This window comes from Diabrotica virgifera, chromosome 2 (genome assembly GCF_917563875.1).
Source record: "Diabrotica virgifera virgifera chromosome 2, PGI_DIABVI_V3a".
Lineage (NCBI taxonomy): Eukaryota > Metazoa > Arthropoda > Insecta > Coleoptera > Chrysomelidae > Diabrotica > Diabrotica virgifera.
Genome location: NC_065444.1, coordinates 257,264,051 through 257,286,533, shown reverse-complemented (window position 1 = coordinate 257,286,533; position 22,483 = coordinate 257,264,051). Strand labels below are relative to the sequence as shown.

At 34.1% G+C, this 22,483-nt stretch overlaps 1 protein-coding gene across 2 annotated transcripts; it reads left to right on the top strand.

Moving 5' to 3' along the window:
• Positions 1 to 213: 213 nt before the first annotated feature.
• LOC114337742 (TBC1 domain family member 7) lies at positions 214 to 15,932 on the top strand. Of its 2 annotated transcripts, XM_028288265.2 has the most exons (4): positions 2,658 to 3,123; positions 4,251 to 4,710; positions 15,398 to 15,527; positions 15,745 to 15,932. In XM_028288265.2, exons 1-4 carry the CDS (start codon positions 2,937 to 2,939, stop codon positions 15,841 to 15,843), a joined length of 876 nt encoding a protein of 291 aa, XP_028144066.1. In that variant the 5' UTR covers positions 2,658 to 2,936; the 3' UTR covers positions 15,844 to 15,932. The 2 variants fall into 2 exon arrangements, 1 of the variants encoding a protein (XP_028144066.1); XR_003653630.2 differs by lacking the exons at positions 15,398 to 15,527; positions 15,745 to 15,932 and adding an exon at positions 214 to 427 and having other exon boundaries at positions 2,660 to 3,123; positions 4,251 to 4,418.
• Positions 15,933 to 22,483: the final 6,551 nt, after the last annotated feature.

Genomic DNA, 22,483 nt, shown 5'->3' with positions numbered 1-22,483 from the left:
AATAGTAGAAGAATAATGATATTTTTTATAATATCAGGGCAATTTGCTTTTATAATTTAGGACAATGGCCTAAATATTATCTAATGTACCCGTAGATTTTTCTTTCTAATATATAATTAAAATTAAATTATTCATATCAAAATATGTCAACAAAAATCGTTTTGTTACGCCAAAGGACACAGACACCAGACAGACATGTCACTACTGTCAATGCATTGTCAGTGTCAGTGACAGTGACTGTGACAGATGATCTTGATCATAAATGGAAGGCATGACAGTATAATTTTTTCAATTTGTTAGTTCCTAATTATGGCAAATAAAACAAAAAACGAATTCATTGCTTATAGTGAACCAAATATTCGAAACAATTTATCTATTGTGGAGTATTGTCGTACATCTGTAGCAGCTATATCCGGTTGTACAGCAGGTAACATGCCCATTGATTTATGCACAGCACAGTACTAAGGGTCCTTTAAGTTGAGATTATGTACAGACTGGATTGCTGGATCCTATTATTACGCCGGCTAGAACTACTAAGTTTTATAGTATATATATTCATATAAAAAAACTGCTGGGGTTCTTTTTTTGTAATATTTCATAAGATCATGGATACAGTTTGAAGTGTCTTGTAACTCTTATGGGTCACTATAAGGATCACTGTTTGTGAAAAAGTATGAATGTATTAGTCTTCTATTCGCGGTGTGCAAGTACTTGGAAAGGGAAACGAGAAACGACCGTGCGCGAGTCGCGGAGAAATATTGCATCTATCTTAAATAATTCATATTGTCAATTGAAATTGTCAAATTGAGGTATATTTCATACCTTCTGTCATTGACGCAGAAAAATTATATATTGCTCCACAATATTGATATGATATGCAATTATTATATAAAGGTAAATTTAATTAATTGTATTTTGCTTGCAGTACTGCATTTTAATAACTGATTTTATTTACTACATTATACAATTGTTTACGTTTGCTAAACATAACCTGCATCTTATTTTTTCTTCTTATTATTTTTTTGGACTATGGTCATGACAATTATCCAACAACCAGGACTAATATAATTGGCCAATATAATTAAAAGTGCGAATAAAAGTACAGAGCGTAGAAATAGAGGTCGCTTTGCCGAACTTGCACGGTCCCAATACACTTCTTGGGCAACAAGGTATTATGTTGTTTTTGATAGATGTAGTAGTTTCCTAAGAGATTGGCACGACTTGTGTTTCCATGAGCTTGAGCCATGATTTTATGTTGGTGACTATTCGCTTATTATTTCTCTATCCCTTACTTGTCGCTGCAATCTGAGTACTTTTATCTGCTGCTCTATTACCCTCGATGCTGATGTGTGATGGGATCCATATCCATACCAATTTTACTAGCTTATTTATCTCTAGCATTGTTATGGATGAAAGAACCTGTTCAAATTCCATTGAATAATCAAGCTGAATGTTACTAAACAATAAAAATGTAATGAAAGGAATTAGGATTGGTTTGTATTAGGCTTGTTCGTAGTACGATCCAATCGATCAGCAACCGTTGCCAACCATCAGACGCATGCGGAGTTAACAGTTAGCGCTGCGCAGTTAACTGTTCGAGTTCGTAGACTATGAAAGCGCTTGCGTCTGACAGTTGGCAACAGTTGCTGATCATTCTACGAACAAACCTATTACTTTTCAGTATCTGTAACTATTCTTTTGCTGATATAATCCAGGTTTTTTTTGTTAGTTAAATTTGTTTATCTTTATTTTTAGAGAACTTTCTAGCAGGTAGATTTGGCTAAGAGAGCATAAATTTGGCTTAACATATCAGTTAGGTTTAACGAGCCGTTTGTATATTACTGTACAGTGGTAGACAAAGTTGTGAGAAATTTTGGGCAAAATGTAGGGAATGGTTGTCGATAAAATTGTTGATTGGTTCAAGAGTGACAGAGATCTAATTTTGAATTTTAATTTCGTTCTTGGTCAGTGGAGAAGTGATCTCGTTTTGTTTTTGTCTTAGGAATATTAGGTACAATAGAGATATTCAGAGTTTTATTAAGATCGTTTTCAGGAGAGAGCATTTTGTTTGCAGCTCGTTTTGAGCTGGAGGAAGTATCTTAATTATTTAAAGTTTTAATTAGTGCATTTGTGAAGATCGATTCTGTGTTAGAGGGAGAAGAGTGTTGATTAGGAGAATTATCAATAGTTTGCTTTGAACTTGCTGGAGGTAATAAAATTAATGGCTTTCTCATTCACCCTGTAGTTGTGAAGGTTTTGCAAGTTAGAGTCCAACAAAGATTGTTACAGTGAAGATTGTGGAGTGTGAGAGATGATCGGTGGGTCATTTTGAAATTGTGATTGGATATTGCACAATATGGAAACAGGAACCATAGGGTTGGTATTGAATGGTGATTGTAGCGGATTTTTTTACTCTAATTGTAGGGTTTGGTATTCAGTGCATAAGGATGCTGTATGACCAGGCTTCTTGCATTTGTAACAGCTTTTGGCACCTGATTGTGTTAGAATTAGATCCAATTTAGCTGCTAATAAGAATGCTGTATTATAGCAGTCTACCTAGATGGTTTTTTTTTATGATAAAAATTAGGTAGATAATTATAAGAAAAAACGTCAACCTAAATATTAAAAACTATTGCTCCATTATTGTTTCTTGTTTTAGGTGTACTGGGACTAACAGGATTATACGGAGCAGTATTCTTTGTTGTAGCTGTAACTGCATTTTGGTTTATGCTATTGTTTAAAGCTGGTATCGATTCCTGGAAGAAATATTTTATATCTCGAAACTCCCTACTATTGAATGGGATTTTTGGACATTTCTTCACATACATTCTGTGCTGGACTTTCATTTATGGAATGGTGCATGTTTATTAAATTAATTTACAAAATAAGTGTTCTAGAGTTAGTACTACAATTATCGTGGGGAAGGTTAGGGTAAGATGGCAGATGAAAGAAATTTTCGCTCGGCTTACTACGAGAAAGTAGGATTTAGGAGTGTAGAAGAAAAAAAATCACTGGAAATTTTGTTGAAGGAGAAACCTCTGGATCGTGGAAAACTGAGGCAGTTCTGTGTAAGATTTTCTGTGCCAGCTACTTATAGAAATCTAGTATGGAAACTGCTTCTAGGTACGTAAAATGTTTATTAACAGTATTATAAATATAGTATTTATATTAGATGTCGACTAGAGTATATAACTTCAATCCTTTCTTTTTCTTACACAGAATATTTGGACAACCAACAATAATAGATTAATTGGGGAATTAATTACAATGGAAGTTTTTTTCAACACACTAAAAATATTAATTTGAGATTTTATCAGCCACATGAAATATCTAATAACACAGAATCATAAATTTGAAACTGTATCCACCTTTAGCTACTTATCAGTAACAATATGGAAAACCGGAAAACTGTGGCTCAGCTGTAGATGAAGGCCTAGAAGAAGATGGCTGAATGATGTAGAACAGCGGTTCTCAATCTGTAGGTCATGTACCACTGGTGGTACATATCATTATTTCAGGTATACACAAAACGCAAAAACAGCCAAAGTCAGCACCACTATTATAGTTCATTATATCACCTAGCTAGATAGGTTTTTCAGTTAGGTACATGATTCAAAAAGATTGAGAACACCTGATGTAGAAGATATAAAACAATATAAAGACTGGAAAGTTCAGTGCAAGGACAGAAAGAAATGGAAAAGAGTCATGACAGCAGCAAAGAGGAGTAATCCACCTCACCCAAGAGAATAGGATTTTGAACACCATGACATTAGTTACAATCCCTAGGGATTGTCAATTAAAAACCCCTGGGGATTGTAATGCTTAATGAATGAATGAATAACTAGCCACTTAGGAAAGGAAGATGAAGATATAGTGAGAAAAAAGTTGGAAAACAGAGTACTGCATTGGTACGGGCATGTATAAAGAATGCTAGAATGCACAGGTGGCCTAAAAGAATATTAAACTGGGACCCACCGATGGAGAGGAAAACCTACTACAAGGTGGAAAACATACACAGGAAATGCTATGATTGATAGAGACCTCAGAGGTGACTGGGAGAGTAGAGCTCTGTGGAAAACGAAAAAGGTGAACTCATAATGGAAAAAAGTCGAAAGAAGAGTAAGAAGAAGTAAGAGTAAACTAATATTGTTTTGTCTATTTCTCTTTTATATACCCTTTAATGTTTTGTTCTCTTTTTTCATTATAATTGTACTGATACATCTTCCCTAGCATACTTTTATTTTTTCTAGGTGTTATTCCAGTCCATATAGACAGCCACAACTTCATAATGGACCAAAGAAAACAAGAATACCATGAATTACACAGAGCTCTAACTGTAATGAGAGTAATTGACACAAACACTCCAAAACCCCAAGTATTTTTAGCCATGTGGCTACTACAAACTGGCAATTTCACCATTGATACTAGTCTGGCCACTGAAAGAGGATTTACTAACATAGTTCAGTCCTTCATGCAATTTTTCGAAGATGATGCAGATGTCTTTTGGTTATCTAGAAATTTTTATGAGAATGTCAAAAAGTTTGATGCTGATTTAGGGAAAGTCGTGGAGAAAACTTACGTGATACTGGAGAAAGAAGATGCTGCATATTACAAGCATTTAAGTAAAACTGGAGTGTTGGACAATTTACCATTAGCTAAATGGTTTGATTGCTGTTTCGCTGGAATATTGTATAAATCTGCTCTTGAAAGGTAAATAACAATTTAAAAATATATATCGATTTATTGATAATAAAAGTTTTGCCATAAATATATATGTTACCGTAAAAACCTGATTTCAGTTAAAACCCGAATTTACTAGGAAAAACTAGTTTTAACTATGAGCTTTAGACAATTCTAGTTTTAACTAGTGAAAACTAGAACTATCAAATATTTTCAGTTAATTCTAGTTGAGACTAAACATATTTCAGTCAAAACTAGTTTTTACTAAACTTTTCATTAATTTCTAGAATCAACTAAAACTCGGTAAATAATTTGCTGCTCTGGTTGTTTGTAAATAATTTCTCTAAAACGTAAAATACTGGACAAGATCGTTAACGTAAAAAACGCAAGTCCTTTGACCACTTCTTGTTATTGTATTGCATCCAGACTGCTAACATTTTCTCGATGCCTTGGTTAGCTCGCTCTACTGAACCTTGACTCTGGTTGTGCCTTGGTTTTCCATAAACTAATTTCGCCTTAGGCCAGTATGACATTACCGCATTTATAACTGCATTACCGAACTCTCGGCCTTTATCGGAAAGTAAAATGCATGAATGTAAAAAGTCAAGAATATATCCGTTAATTATTGATAAACAACTTCGTCCGCCCTCTTACTTTGTAATGGTCTCAACAAAACAATTTTTTTTAAATGATCTTGATAAACCATAATAAACTTGTAGCCGTGATCCTCTTGTGATTGCATATCGATCAAATCTACCTAACAGCAACTATTCATTTCTGAATGCAATATAGGTTTCGACACAAGTCCCCTCTTCTCTTTACTCTTCTTCCGTTGGCAGGTCTCACAAATTGATATAAAATTATTGAACATACCAATTGTTACATTTGCGTATTTTCTGGCGGTTTCAGTCTTCAACCTATCCCAACTTCCGTGGCCAGTAGCAACGTGGGCTGCTTCAATTATGTCAAAAATGTCTTCAGCAGGTACATAATATTTGATGGGTTCAGGTTTAGAAGCCAACTTTTTTATTTCGCCAATTTCAACAATTCTAAATCGGTTTTATGTGTTTTCTGGGCAGACAGTTCCGCATCTTGTACTTCGGGCATTAATTTATTATACATGCTTTGGTCACTACATTGTAGTGACTTTCTTTCTCGGTCTATTCCTTTTGCAAGATCTTTTCCAAAAACGTTCTTTCCAAGTTCTTATATCTCTGCTCTCAACCTGATCTTCGACATTATCACTCTCATGGTGAATAATTCACAGTAGTATAATAATGGTAATAATAATATAACCAATAAAAACGATGCAGAAAAATCAACAATTGCACACACTAGTTTGTTACCGTTTGTAACCCTACCCCGAAAACGCCAAATCGTAACGATTCTCTTCTCACAACGATTTTATCTGGTATTCGCTAGTAATTCCAGTAAAAACTAGTTTAAACTAGTGTAAACTACTCTAAATGAAATTTGTTCGGGATTTCTAGTTTTAACTGAATTTAGCAGTCAAATCTAGTTTTGACCAGTTAAAACTAGAATTGTCTAAAGCGCTTAGTTAAAACTAGTTTTTCGTAGTAAATTCGGGTTTTAACGGTAACATATACATATTTTAGCCTGTGTATTGGGATACACTGCATCTTAGTAATCATCTTATTAAGACAAATTCTTTAATAATTAAATGCCCTTGGTAAAAACAAATACGTTTGTTTTTAATAAATACGATTGACCTACATTACCACATCAATGCATGCGGTTTTGATACAAGGTCAGTTTGAAATAATAATTAGTATATGTTATTTATAATCTAGTCTATTCAGCAGTTTTAGTATCACTCTCACTTTTGTTTATATAAAAACAATAAACACGGCAATCCACTTTTAGATATACTTTCAGGGAGAAAAGATTAGTCAATTGGTAGTTGAGATCCCAGTCGATTAAATATTATACCACCAGCTACTTACCGTTAATACTCCAACGTACAAACAAATGTATGCACTGTGAGTATTATTTACTTCATCAACCCTTATGGTCGGGGGTAACCACCCCTTAATTGTCTGAGGTGGCTCAGAAGCTAGGAGCCACCATATGGCGATCTAAGACCAGGGACGAACAAGGGAACTAGCAGTCTGGAACGAGAAATGGAAAGAAAAACGTCAATGGATGAGGTTTCTTGCACCTCGACATTAAATTATTCAACATATATAGACTGATCAACGACAGCAAGGATAGGAAAAAGGAATTACGGGAATCATTGAAGTTAGACATTCCAGAATACATACGCGATAAGTTAGTATCTTTATGTGAAGATTATTCAGATATATTCGCCCTAAGGCATGACATGCTAACATGTAACAACTTCTACGAGCAGAAACTGAGAGTTAAAGACCAAACTCCGGTATATATTAAAAACTATAGGACACCTCATGCACAAACAGAGGAATTAAACCGACAAGTACAAAAACTGAGAGACCAAGGAATAATAGAACCGTCCACATCAGAATACAACAGCCCAGTAGTGCTGGTACCGAAAAAAGCGATAGATGGAAATAAAGCATGGAGATTATGCATAGATTTTAGACAACTGAACAAGAAAATAGTCACTGACAAATTTCCTTTACCAAGGATAGACTCGATACTAGATCAACTAGGAAGAGCAAAATGGTTTTCAGTTATAGACTTAATGTCAGGTTTTCACCAGATACCATTAGAAAAATCATCGAGAAAATACACATCGTTTAGCACAGAAAATGGAGCATTTCAATTTACCAGATTACCTTTTGGATTAAATGTAAGCCCAAATAGCTTTTCAAGGATGATGTCAATAGCATTTTCAGGATTAACACCAGACAAAGCATTTCTTTACATGGACGATATAGTAGTAATAGGAATATCCGAAAAACATCACCTAGACAACCTGAAAAAGACATTCGAGACATGTCGAAAATTCAATTTGAAACTTAACCCAGGAAAATGTCAATTTTTAGAAGAGAAGTAACATATTTAGGACATGATCTTTCTCAGGAAGGAGTATCACCAGACAAAGCGAAATATGCAACGATCGAACAATACCCGACATCTAAGACAGCGGAAGAAACAAAAAGATTCGTAGCATTTTGTAACTATTATAGACGTTTTATTCAAAATTTTGCTGAAATATGCAGACCACTCAACAGATTATCAAGAAAAGGAGTAGAATTTTTTTGGTCAGAAGAATGTGAAAAAGCATTCAATAAGCTTAAATCATCTCTGATGAAGCCACCGATCCTAAAATATCCAGATTTCAATAAACAATTCATCCTAACAACAGACGCATCCAACGAGAGTTGTTCAGCAATTTTAAGTAAAGATTATAACGGAATAGACCTACCAATAGCATACGCATCAAGAAGTTTCAATAAAGGAGAATGTAATAAACCTATAATCGTTAAGGAATTACTAGCGATTCATTGGGGAATTAATCATTTCAAATGTTATTTATATGGAGCACCAACATTTTTAGTAAAAACGGATCATAAACCACTAACACATTTATTTGCAATGAAAGAACCAACTTCGAAACTTACAAGAATCAGATTAGATTTAGAGGAATACGATTTCGAAATAGAATACATAACAGGGAAAAATAACTACGCAGACAGCCTTTCAAGAATAACATTACATCAACTAAAGAACCTATACATAGACAATACCCATATATTAGCTATAACACGAGCTAAAGCAAGAGAAAAGAAGAAAGAAGCAAGGCAAACGAAGGCAGAAAGTGAACTTACACTACAGCCAGAAGCCCCCAAACAGACAGTAAGAAAGGTACTAAATAATTTAGAGGCGCATAGACTACCAATTTTGTCTTTTGGAGCAGAACTAATCTCACCAAGACTGAGCATTAGGGTCAAAAACAAAATAAAGTGCAGCAAGAGCATAGCCACGGGATGCAATCATTTTGATTTAAACCAAATGTTGGCACAGCTTGATAAGCTGGCGGTAGAGAATGCAGTACGTAAAGTAAAAATATACGTAAACGATATTATTTTTAAAATGTGCACAATTGAGGAATTTATTAAACAAGGAAACGAAATATTGAAGAATGTAGAAATATACATATGTGAAGTACCAGAAACAATAGAAGATGACAAAGAAAAACACAGATTAATAGAAGAATACCATAACCACCCGATGTTTGGAGGACACGTAGGAAATAATAGACTAATAAAGAAGCTAAAAGCAAGATTTAGATGGAAAAATTTGGAAAAAGACGTAAGAGAATACGTTAAACAATGTCATAAATGTCAAATTAACAAACCGAAAAGAACACATGTCGAAGAATTCGTGATATCGGACACTTCTTCCAAACCATGGGACATAGTATACATAGATACGATAGGTCCATTCACTAAAAGTAACGAAGGTAATAGATACTGTATAACAATGTTATGTGAGCTTACGAAATACGCGGTCAGTACACCCGTGTGCAATAAAGAAGCAGAGACAATAGCCCGAGGAATTTTTGATCATTTTATACCAACATACGGACTCATGAAGCAAATAAGAACAGACCAAGGCACAGAATATAAAAATGAAGTAATGCAGGAACTAACAAAGCTACTTAAAATAGAGCACAACTTCTCAACGGCATACCATCCACAGTCCATTGGAAGTTGCGAAAAACTGCACAGAACATTAAACGAGTACGTAAGAGCATTCATAGACGAAGACAGAAAATTGGGATGTGTGTTGCAGGATGTTCACATACTGCTACAATACAACCCCTAACGCCTATCATGGTTACACACCGTTTGAACTGTTATATGGCAGGAAGGTTAACCTACCAGAAGACCTTACACAGGAGATTCAACCATGTTACAATATAGATGCTTACTACAATGAGCTACGCTACAAACTACAAAGCGCACACGAGAGAGCTAGAACCTTCTTACTAAAACACAAAAAAGAGCGACAAGAAAATTACAAGCTCAAAGCAACACCACAACACTTTGAAATAGGAGACCTAGTCCTGGTAAAAAGGGAAGAGAATGGTAAGTTTGATAGTCTTTATGTAGGCCCCTTTATGTAAGATCAGATTGGAAAACAATAAAATCAGGGAAATACATAAGAATAGATTATATGCTTACAATCCGAGAATACAGTGAGTGACAAGTGGAACGGGAACAATGTTGATAACGAACATTTTTAATTTTTTGTACTTAATTATTATTTATAGAAAAAATGTACATATTGTATTTATTAGAACGCAGTAAGCAATTGGTGGTATTATAAGAAAATTTTCTTCCTTTTCCGTAGTCAGAAAATTTTCGGAAGGAAAGGAAGATGTATTGAGATACACTGCGTCTTAGTAATCATCTTATTAAGACAAATTCTGTAATAATTAAATGCCCTTGGTAAAAACAAATACGTTTGTTTTTAATAAATACGATTGACCTACATTACCACATCAATGCATGCGGTTTTGATACAAGGTCAGTTTGAAATAATAGTTAGTATATGTTATTTATAATCTAGTCTATTCAGCAGTTTTAGTATCACTCTCACTTTTGTTTATATAAAAACAATAAACACGGTAATCCACTTTTAGATATACTTTCACGGAGAAAAGATTAGTCAATTGGTAGTTGAGATCCCAGCGGGTAACATCGCATCGATTAAATATTATACCACCAGCTACTTACCGTTAATACTCCAACGTACAAATAAATGTATGCACTGTGAGTATTATTTACTTCATCAACCCTCATGGTCGGGGGGTAACCACCCCTTAATTATCTGAGGTGGCTCAGAAGCTAGGAGCCACCATACCTGATACACGTTTATGTTATAGACAGATATTCGTGGGTGGTCTGATAAGTCTTAGCCTTACCTCCTGATGGCACCACTGTCGCAAACGAATTCTACTATCGTTGATTTCTATTATCACTGATTCTACTAACATTCTACTAGCATTGACTCGTAATACTCATAGTTTTGTTTTGATTAAGCGTTAAAGCTGGCGTGTCCGCAGATTTTAGAAAAACGAAAAGAGAGAAATGTCTGTCAGTGACTCAATTCTTATTTTTTGAAGGGACATCGCTCAGTGAAATCAAAGAGTGCTTGTATGTTATGTACAGTGACTTCTCATTCAATGACATCCATCAAAAATTGGTTTAAATTTTGGGCATTAAAAAGCTGTCGGCGCGATGGGTGTCGCATTTGCTTACTCCAGACAACTAGCGCAACAGTAAGACCACTTCAGAGCAATGTTGACATTATTTAAGTTAGATCTGAAGGAGTTTCTACGTTGTTTTGTAACCGTCGACGAAGCATGGATCCACTGGTACAGACCAGAGACCAAGGAACAGTCGAAAGAGTGGACAGCAACCGGCAAACAAGCTTCGAAGAAGGCGAGGACTGTCGTATCAGCAGGAAAGGTGATGGTCACCATTTTCAAGGATTCACAAGGTGTGATCTACATCGACTACCTGGAGAAGGGCAAAACAGTCATAGGGCTGTGCTAAATTCGGGCGCCGAATTGCAAAAAAACAACCCCATTTGATGAAGAAAAAGTGCTCTTCCACAACGCACCAGCTTATACCTCCGTCGCCGCCAAGGCCAAATTGGTCGAATTGGGCCACGAACTCTTGCTCCATCCACCATATTCTTCAGATTTGGCCCCGTTTTTTTTCCTGGAAGCCGTCTGTTGTGAACCGGTTGTACTGCAGCCACTTGGCTTATTGTACATCTTCCATTCGTTTATGAAACCCATTCCAGAATTCTGGAACCCTGTACCAGCTTGTACTGTACAGGTCTAGTGGGTGGGTGCCATATATATTTGGAGTCACTTCGATGTCTCTGAAAAGTGTTTGCCGCCTCCGATCCAATGCCTCACAGTCATGCAAAATATGGTTGACTGTTTCAGGTTCTCTGTTACAGAGTCTGCAGCTCAAGTCTCCATGAAACAGCCCCATTGTATGCAGGTGACCCTTAACTGGCGCATGTCCAGTGAGGAAACCTGTTATGACTCTGAGCTGATTCCTGCTTGTTTTTAGCAGTAACTCAGCGCTACTAGCACATGTCCGTCCGATATACATCTTGCCTTGTGTTTGACCGAGTACACTCTCCCAGTGTGAGTTGTGTTGGCTTCGGATCCAGGCTTTTTTTCGTTCGCGGACGGTGCTTTTTTGGCACTCCCACGACCGTCTCTGGACCCAGGTATTTTGTAGCTGATGCTCTCTTAGCAAGCTCTTTCATTGCCGTATATGCCCCGATGACCTGGAACCCATACCAGTATAACACTGTTATGTTGTGCCAGTCTGTCAAGTTCTTGTCGACATTCCCACACCAGCCTAGAGTTCACCTTAGGGGTTATAAGAGCCCCAATGGCTGCAGTTGCATATTGCAAGATCTCGAGGCTCTTGCACATTGCAAGATTGCAAAAATCTCTGCCTGAAATACGGAGGTATATTCTCCCAGTGTAATAGAAATGTTGAAATTTCCACCACTACAGAATATTCCTGCGCCCGAACCGTCTGCAGTTTTAGACCCGTCCGTATACCAGGTGTAACACTGCAGTCTGGGTCGAGAGTTTCCTCTGTCCCATTCGTCTCGTGGGCAAATGTCCACTTGAAAAGGTACTTCAGGCTTGTATCTTTATGTCATATGGTCAGAAATCATCATCCATTCGGCATCATTAGTTTCATTCGTTATTCTACTATGTCCTGATTTAACTGGTACGTTACTCAGGTTTTCTCGCAGTCTATAATATCCTATTCTCCAGATTTGGCCCCGTGCGACTTCTTTTTGTTTCCAAACTTGAATAAGGCACAAGCTGGGCAGAAATTTAAGCGAATGAGGAAGTCATCTCCACCACGGAAGTCTACTTTGCAGACCTCGAGAAAACGTATTTTTCAGAAAAACGGATTAAAGAAGTTGGAGTATCGCTGGGTCAACTGTATCGAGCTAAAAGGGGACTACGTTCAGATATAAATCACTACTTTTGAAAAATTTCCGTTTTTCTTTTGTTGGCTAAGTAGGCTTATCGGACCGCCCTAGTGTGTATTTATTCTCTAATGAAAATATACAGGGTGAGTCACCACTAACGCGACGGAAGATTACAGCGAAATGGTAAAATATTTGAAAAAAATTTAAATTGAATAGTTTATAAGTTCATAAAAGCTACATTTTAAAATTATTTTGAAATATACAGGGTGTCCCAATAAATGACGGCGTATCAAAGTTATATTTTTTCTTATGGAACACCCTGTATTTTATTGAATTTTTTAATTGTCCGCAAAAAATAAGGTATAGTTTCATAAGGCTTCCCTATACAGATGTACAGAGTGTTCTGAGTTATGTTGACTTTTCTTAAAATGTAAAGTTTTAAAAGAAGGCTTATTCTCAAGTTATTTACGAAATTATAAAAACATTACTTTTACATCTAAATAGTTGGATATTGGTTGAATGTATTCCATGATTAATTATTACACATTTGTCTACAGTGTGTTCAAAATTTACAGTTTCATTAGTGGAGTATTCAATGTGTCATATGATGCTTATTTTAAATGGAACACCATGTATATTAATAAATAATTATACTAAACAAATTTACCTCTTTCGAATGGTATATGGATGTCCTATACCTAGGTGTCATAGTTTTTGCGTAATTTACAATTATTTAAATTATTAATCTGTAAATCGATTTTAAAACAAAAGATGAAGTTAATTAATGTCATTGTATGACATTGTCATTTTATGACGATACGGTCTGGTAACTATCTTATAATTAATGCATTCCATGCTTGATTATCACACATTTATTTACAGGGTGTTCAAAATTTGCAGTTTCATTATTGGATTATTCAATGTAGCATAATATGATGGTTATTTTATTAGAACACCATGTATATTAATCAAGGATTATACTAAACACAGGTTGTTCCTCTTTAGAATGGTATATGGTATATTGTTCTATAACTAGGAGTCATAGTTTTTGCGTAATTTACAATTTTCTTAAACGGTACATCGATATTAATATCGATATTAATATTATTATTTATAGTCACTCTCGATTTTTAAACCCATCATCTTGGCATAGTTGTTATAGAGTGTAGTTGTAAATAAATATGTAGATATATTTTTATTTGCTGATTTGTAAAATAAATTTTTTCGTTATTAAGTAATAATATTAAGAAAATAACTAAATACAAAATGAACCACAACTTACTATAACTAAAAAATTATCAGTTACGTAATACATGTTCAAAATGTTTATACAACAAGCGATTTTAAATTATTTGTTTACATTATTTAACATAGCTGGTCTTACAGACGCAAAAGCGTTCGAAATTCTTAATTTCATAAAAATATTTATCATCTGAAGTGGTAGGGTAGGAAGTGTAGCATTTACAATATTTTTAATATAAACCCATTTAAAAAAAGTCATCTTGGTCAATCCTGGTAACCTAGGTGGCCAAATATATGGACCGAATCTATCTATCCATTTATTTCTAAATTTTATGTTGAGGTTGTTCTTAACATCACGTCAAAAATAAGCAGGAGCTCCGTCCAATTGGAGCCTCATGTTTGGTCGCACGCTAAGTGGAAGGTTTTAAGTAGGATCCAAAAAACTTGTTTTAAGAAATTTAAAAAAGCTGCTCTGTTCAGATTTTCGTCAAAAAATATGGATCGATAACATACCTACTCGCTCAGAATACTGCCCCAAACATTAACACTTCATCGGTGTTGGTGATCAACAGTAAAATGTTTGTTTACTGTATCATAATAAAATGAAAGCTATGTCTATTAACTAGACGATTATTATGAAAAGTAGGTAGACTCGTCTGTACACAATACATTCTTAAAAAAAAAATCAGAATCTTCTCCAAATTCTTAAGTCTATAAACGAAAAGTTAAACGTTCCTGTTTTGTCTAATGCTGGTGTAGTTAAGTTTTATACGGATAATAGTGGTTTTTCTTATATATTCTACATACACTCGTTTGACTGATTTCCAATTGACTCGAAGTTTTTCACGTACTAGTATTTGGGTTTTCCGTAACAGAGAGCAGGACATCAACTTCGTTGACGTCATTAAAAATAAATCGTTTATTTTTATTTAACTTTTCATACCTATGCAACATTACCAGTAGCACGGAATCTGTCGAGAAATCTCTCAAAAACATCCTTTTTTGGGTGTCATCTATCACGATACCTTTAAGCGTAAACTTTAGAAGCTAAGAGACAATCTTAAAAATATTCCCAAATGAAAAGTAGCATGTCTACTCTTTCATAGATATCGTGATTATTCATTTTTAGGAACAATTAAATTTGAATATAATTGGCTCTGCCAGAGCCATTTTTAAATAAAAAAAATGAATATCATACACCGATGTTTATAGTTTTGATAATTATGAGACCGTACTGTCATAAACTGACAATGTTAACTAAATCTTTTGTTTTAAAATCGATTTAGAGATTAAGAATTTAAATAATTGTAAATTACGCAAAAACTAGGAAATCCATTATACCATTCGAAAGAGGTAAATTTGTTTAGTATAATTATTTATTAATATACATGGTGTTCCATTTAATGTAGCTTTTATCAACTTATAAACTATTCAATTTAATTTTTTTTCAAATCTTTTACCATTTCGCTGTAATCTTCCGTTGCGTTAGTGGTGACTCACCCTGTATTTAGGATAATATTGATAATTCCTGTATTTGTTTTAGAATTTGGGATAAATTATGTGGCGGTTCTTACAAGATTCTCGCATTTGTAGCTGTAGTTGTCTTAACAACTTTAAAGGCTCGAATCATGAAATGTAACAACATTTCTGCTGTTTTGCAGATCATAAAAAATGTAAGTGAATAATAGATTCCTTTTAGAAATCACATTCTCAACTTTTTAAAATTGTAGAGTTGATACTGCCAATATTGTGTTCAAAGAATATTTTTCTAGATTATTACATTAGGAACATGAGCAAAAATACCTATTACTCACTTGTTATATGTAATAATTATTATCAAAATTTGTTAATGATGATTAATTAATAATGAAATATTTGTATATTTTTTAGATAAGTGAAGAAACTGCGGATGTGATAGCAAATAAATCCATAGAAATGTGGCAGCAATATGGAACTCCTCTGACTGTACACGACAAACCAAAACCATAAGTCATTCTAGTTTTACTGTTATTCATGATTAGATAGTAACATATTATGCACATGTCATTTTTATTATGAATACAATTTCTTTCAAATCATGAACGTTGTTTATTTTATTTTGATTATTTGTCAAAAATTATTTTTAGTCTGACAAGATGGCGATTTTGGAAAGATCTTTCTTGACAAATCAAATAAAGTTGTAATTGATGAGAATTTTAACTTTTATTCATCATTCTCTTTGCCTTATCCCTATGCGGGGTCGGCTTCCCTAATTGCATTTCTTTACACAATTCTATCTTGGGTAATATCAATATTAATCCCCTTTACCAACATGTCCTGCCTTATCGTCTCCCCCCAGGTCTTCTTTGGTCTTCTTCTCCTACTCTTTCCAGGAATCTGCACTTCAGCAATTCTTCGTATTGAGTGATTAACGTCTCGACGTTGAACATGACCAAACCATCTTATCCTATGCTCTCTCATTTTGGCATCAATTGATGCCACACCTAAACTTCCCCTAATATACTCATTTCTAATTTTATCTTTTTTTGTCACTCCACTCATCACGGTGAGCTTAAAACACGTTATTGTCTAATTTAATATAGCTTCAACTTTTTTGTTGGAATATCTTCTACAACTAAAAAATAGACAATACAAGTCAAAATTTAAATCCGCTAAGCGTCCCTTTTTGAAAAAATATAAATTTCATATAAAATAAATTTCATATAAAATATAAATCGTTTGAAAAATGAAAGAAACGTTTATTCAAACTTCTATGTTAATAGTACATGATCACAGTAATATATAAATACAGGGTGGGCCAAAGAAAAGAATCCACCTCGATATTTGGTAGTAGTTATTCGATTTTAAAAAAATGCCGAAACAGGTCGACTTTTATTTTTATATTGCAATTTTTTCGCATATATTTCATACTAGTGACGTCATCCACCAGAGCGTGATGACGTAATCGATGATTTTTTTAAATGGCAATAGGGGTCGTGTGGCACCTCATTTGAAAGGGTGTTCAATTCTCTATTCAGTAATGTAAACATTGATATCATTATTTCTACGGGGTGATCAAAAAAATATTGTTTGAATTAATTAATTGACGCAAAAAGAAGAATGTACTTTTAATTTATTTAACTCAAAATACATTGTACTGCTGTCAGAAAATAGAAAAAAAAATGTTTATTTCACAAATAAACATTTTTTTTTTCGCTTAAATTAAATCACAAACAGCCTCCCACCTACCTTTTTTGACAGTTGTAACATTTAATTTAAGCGAACAGCAATGTTTATTCGCCCAATAAACATCTTTTTGAAGTTATACTTCTTTGGGCGCGTTGGGAGTAAATTTATATGTGTGCAAAATCATCAAAATCTTGGTACCCGGCGCAGCTTAAACGTTATACGTCCTCTGATTGGGTAATTACAATGACCTGTGAACAATTGTTCAATATGTCGGTTATTTTATAAATACGTCAATGGTTATGGGTAAAATAAATTGTATGTAGTATATTAGTTTTTATTGTTGTGAGGACAGACACAAAAAGCAAATTTATAATTGTAGTGACTTTTTAAATAGTTTTTAAAAGCAACAGGTACGTAATTTTATATTGTAATAAAAGATTAGGACCTACATACCTATTTGGAAAATGTAGGTACCTAGCTAATTAGTAGCTAATGCTTTGATTTACACAATTTGATTACCAATACAATTTCTACCAATCTTCATATCTAATAAATTGCTTTTTTAGTCTATATTTTGTTGTATTTTAATATTTTAATTCCGCAAGAATCAAACTTATTTAATTAAACTAAGAGAATAAGCAACTGTCAAAAAAGTTAATGCTATATCTTCTCACATCATTCAAATGTCTCGCTAGCTAAGTTCTGCGTGCGGTAAGTTCAAAATCTAACAACCTTATAGACGCAGGTTCAATTCCCAATGCAAATTTTAATTTTTTTTATACATTTTATGATTGTAAGTATATTTATTATATTTTTTTTCAGAAAATACGTATTTAGTTAAAATTTTTGTCAGCAATTATTGTTCAGAAATCATTTCTTTGTTTCATTTTTCAATGTGTTTGCGTGTGTTTTATTCTTTAATTTTTTTAATTTTTGGTATTGTTTTAATAAAAATTTTTGGAAAGTAGTGAGTATTAAAATTAGTTTAATATTTAAATAAAATATAAATAAACTGTTTAAAGAACATTGATCTCGTTGAAATCATATAATAGAAGTATAACTTCTTACATGCGTACAAAGTACACACACATTTTTTTTTATTTTCCGGCAGCAATAAAATGTATTTTGAGTTAAATAAATTACATACATTCTTCTTTTTGCGTTAATTTAATTTAAAAAAATTTTTTTTTGCCACCATGTATAAATAATGATATTGTTTATATTACTGAATAGAGAATTGAACACACTTTCAAATGAGCTACCACACGACCCCTATTCCCATTTAAACAATCATCGATTATGTCATTACGCCCAGATGGATGACGTCACTAGTATTATATATATGCCAAAAAGTCCTAATTTAAAAATAAAAATCTACCTGTTTCGGCATTTCCTTAAAATCTAATAACTACTGCCAAATATCGAAGTTGACTCTTTCCTTTGGCCCACCCTATATAAACAAATACATACCTAATTTTTTTCTTTTATCCACTAGTTTGCAAATTAAAAAAAATGCAACGGGTGGAGGATATGCGGGAGGGTTCAAGAAATTCTTCAAACATTTCAGAAATTTATATATTTTTTAGAAAAAATCGTTTTTTTTTTCAAAAAGGGACGCTTAGCGGATTTAAATTTTGTCTTGTATTGTCTATTTTTGAGTTGTAGAAGATATTCCAACAAAAAAGTTGAAGCTATATTAAATTAGATAATAACGTGTTTCAAGCTCACCGTGTCATCCATCTAAGCATTCTGATTTCCGCCACATGCATTCGTTGTTCCTCTTTCTTTTTCAGTGCCCAACATTCAGTTCCGTACATCATAGCCGGTCTTATGGCTGTTTTATAGAATTTTCCCTTCAGCTTCATTGGAATTTTTCTGTCACACAACACACCACACGCTTCTTTCCACTTCATCCATCCAGCCCTAATTCTATTGCATGCATCTCCATCTATTTCTCCATTACTCTGTAATACCGATCCTAGATACTTAAAACTATTTCTTTTCACCATCCAAAGATACCATTTTATTTGTAGTAATCCCATCTTTAAATGAACATTCCAAATACTCTGTTTTTTTCCTACTAAGTTTTAAACCTTTTTCCTCCAGAGCTTGTCTCCACTCTTCCAGTTTTTGTTCTAATTCTCTTTCACTATTTCCTATTAACACTACATTAAGCACCATGGAATGTTACCCTATAGTTTCACTGTTATCTGGTCCAAAACTAATGAGAATAAATAATGACAGCACTGATTCTTAGTGCAATTCTACTTTCACATGAAATTTATCAGTCTCTTCCACACCTGTCCTAACACTAGTCGTTACCCCCTTATCTCACAATGTTTACATATTCACCAGGGACTCATTTCTTATTGAATACCCACCACAGAATCTCTCGAGGAACTCTATCATATGCTTTCTGAAGATCAATGAATACCGTATGAGCGTTGGTTTCTTTATTGCTGTATTTTTCCATCAGTTGCCTTATAATGAAAATTGCATCTGTTGTTGCATGATTTGCCCTGCGAAAGCCAAATTGATTATCGGATATTTCAGTTTCTTTACGTATCCGTCTATCAATTACTCTCTCCCATATTTTCATGGTGTGGAGAAGTAGTTTTAAAGACCTGTAGTTTGTACATTGTTGTATGTCGCCCATGTTTTTGTAAACAGGTATACTATACTGCTTCTCCATTCGTCTGGCATTTGTCCGACTAAAGTGTAGAAATCAAAATTTTCTGTAAAATTATCTTTTATACAAACGTTGTCCTGATAATATCACACACCCACAAAAAATAATTATCTAATGTGGCGCAGTCCATGGGCTTACATATATTTCGGTGGCGCCATCTATTGCAATTTAAAACGACGGGAAACGGGAAAAAATGTTTTTGCGTTTTCTTTTAATATCGTTCCGTACAATTTATTTAGAATTGTCTTCTACATAAGCATTCTCCTGATAATAATAAATACAACACAAAAGAATGACGGATTATTATCCATAAAGGAACGTGATAAAATAGCAGGAACCAACGAAGCCAACCAAATTGACCACATCCTCATCTGAAAAGATGCATAATAGATATAACTAATATCAGAACCTATCGCGGGGTGAACTCTGACTGTGATCACTATCTTGTGGTGGTAAAATTGCAGCAGAAAATCGCGACAGTGACAAAAGGGACAAATTAATAGTCAAATCAAAAATGGAATGTGAACGATTCGAAAACACAGCAAAGAAACAAGGATATCAAAATGCTCTCCAATAAAACTTAAAGGAATCAGACTGCAAAGGAGGAATATGGAATCTGCAGAGGAAACTATCGAAAAAGTTTATTAGAAATGCGGAATGGTATGATGCTGAATGCAGAACTGCTGCAGTAGAGAAAAAAAGGCAAGCTACATTTCACCTTCAAAGAAACGAGATAGTTTGAAAAAACAAGTACAAGAAATCCTAGACCATAACACGAAAGCAGAAAATTCTATAAACGAAAGCACACAGTCCTTTAGACCAAAATTGACGATATGGTACAGACGTTTTTGAAAACCGAGGAGAGTTCTTATTGCTATGCGTCGTTTTACTTCGTTGCTTGTCGTGTTTGTTGTATTTACAAGCGATCCAAGACATGTCAATTCGTTGACTTGCTCATACTGTGCGTATATTTGACTTCCCGGTAGCGAATCAGAATTGGTAATGTCCAATAATATCCTTTCTAAAGAGTTCAAGCCTCTCAAAAAGTATTTTGCAGAATATTTTATACATATGCAGATACTAACAGAGTAACAGTGGGCATATTATTCCCTTTAGTAACTCCTCTGGCATCAATTCATTCTGCCACATTACTAGTAGTTTATGGTTTGCTGCCAAAAGTTGATCACCACCTTCCAGTGGCGGCTCGTGGCTTTAGGGATAGGGTCGGCAAGGTTTTGTCTCCTCAGATAGGTATGCCATCTAATTAAAAGGCTTCAATTTCATAGGAGATTTTTAGTTTTTGTTTATTTTAATTTTTTTTATTTTTTTTTTTGTTTTTTCCTATAAATTTAGAACCTAAACCTGTTTATAAATGAACTCTAGTCTATGTTATTTCGAAGTAGCAAAATGGGTTATAACGTCATTGTAAAATTTATTATTGTTTTGGAGAGATTTTAAAAGTTTTTTTCTATTGACATTTGAGACAAGCTTGACATTCTCTCTTGTTTCATGGTGTTTCGACAATAGGTTTTGACTCTTTTGATACAAGAGAAATCCCGTTCATTTGAGGCAGAATTTGCCCACATTTGAGAAAAATAATTTATTAATTTCGGGAACAGTTTTTTGTACCTAATTAATTGCAGTATATAAAATTATACATATTTTGTAACCTATCCCACCTTCCGAAAATATTTGGATCAGCATATAAAATTTAATTTTCTTATTTTATTTGATTAAAGAATGATGGATAATTTTTAATGAACTTGTCTAATAGATATTTTGAAAATTCTTTGGCGTAACTTTTAAATTTTGAATCGTCAAAGAGGTAAATGACTTATGACAGTGAGTAAATAAAGCGGGGGTGCAATAGTTTTAACTTTTGCCAGGAGACCATCTGTCCTCTAAAACACCAAAAATATATTCTGTCTTATGGCTTCTACTCACGTCTAAAAACCTAAAAACCTCTCATAAATATTAGACGTAACGCGTATCGAAGAACAATTGATAATTGTGAATGACATGTTACCTCTATCAGTAGTTTCGTCTACTTCTACTGAAATGGATCAAAATGTAACTACTAATTGATTCTTTCATTCTGTGCAGTTTTAGGTACGCCACTAAATCTCTTCGGGACAGAAATTAAATTAGTAAATTCCAGATCGTATTTGTTAAACAATTCTATTTGTTCTCTATAATTAACTTGGTTTAACGAATACTCCTATTCATTCTGTCCCCTAAATGGTACGACGTAAAACTACTTATTTCATAGTTTCATCTCGGGCGCAGTACGTGGCTAGGTACGTGCCTTGCTGCCGTTTGCCAGATCACCACCGATCGGCAGATTGGTATCTGCCGGACTTGTCATTCAAATGAATACGGAGAATGTATAATTGGTTGCCTATCGGCTAATATCCATATCTTCTTATTACAAGCAAATCGTCAATCTGGGGACGGCTTGCCGAAGCGGGCATATCGCAATCGGGTGCATGGCTATAGGATCATTAATTTGAAAAGTCTCTTACGCACAGCGTACAGGGATCACTTAACGTATCGGATTGATCGAATTCTTTTAAAAACAATGAATAAAATTTAGTCTGTATTATCTCACAGATATTTTTTTATTTTACAGAAACGAATATCATCAATGATTAAATTAAATATTTAAAAAAATCTATATTGTATCCATAAATGTGTGGGCCGACCCTGACCAGCCGCCACTACCACCTTCCTTATTTTAGAGAAGATTTCGTGGATTCCTGGGGTTTTATTATC

Coding starts and splice junctions, on each gene's coding strand:
- LOC114337742 (XM_028288265.2), top strand. CDS start 2,937: ATGGCAGATGAAAGAAATTTTCGCTCGGCTTACTACGAGAAAGTAGGA. Junction 3,124..4,250: donor AGTATGGAAACTGCTTCTAG/GTACGTAAAATG, acceptor TATTTTTTCTAG/GTGTTATTCCAGTCCATATA. Junction 15,528..15,744: donor TTTTGCAGATCATAAAAAAT/GTAAGTGAATAA, acceptor TATATTTTTTAG/ATAAGTGAAGAAACTGCGGA.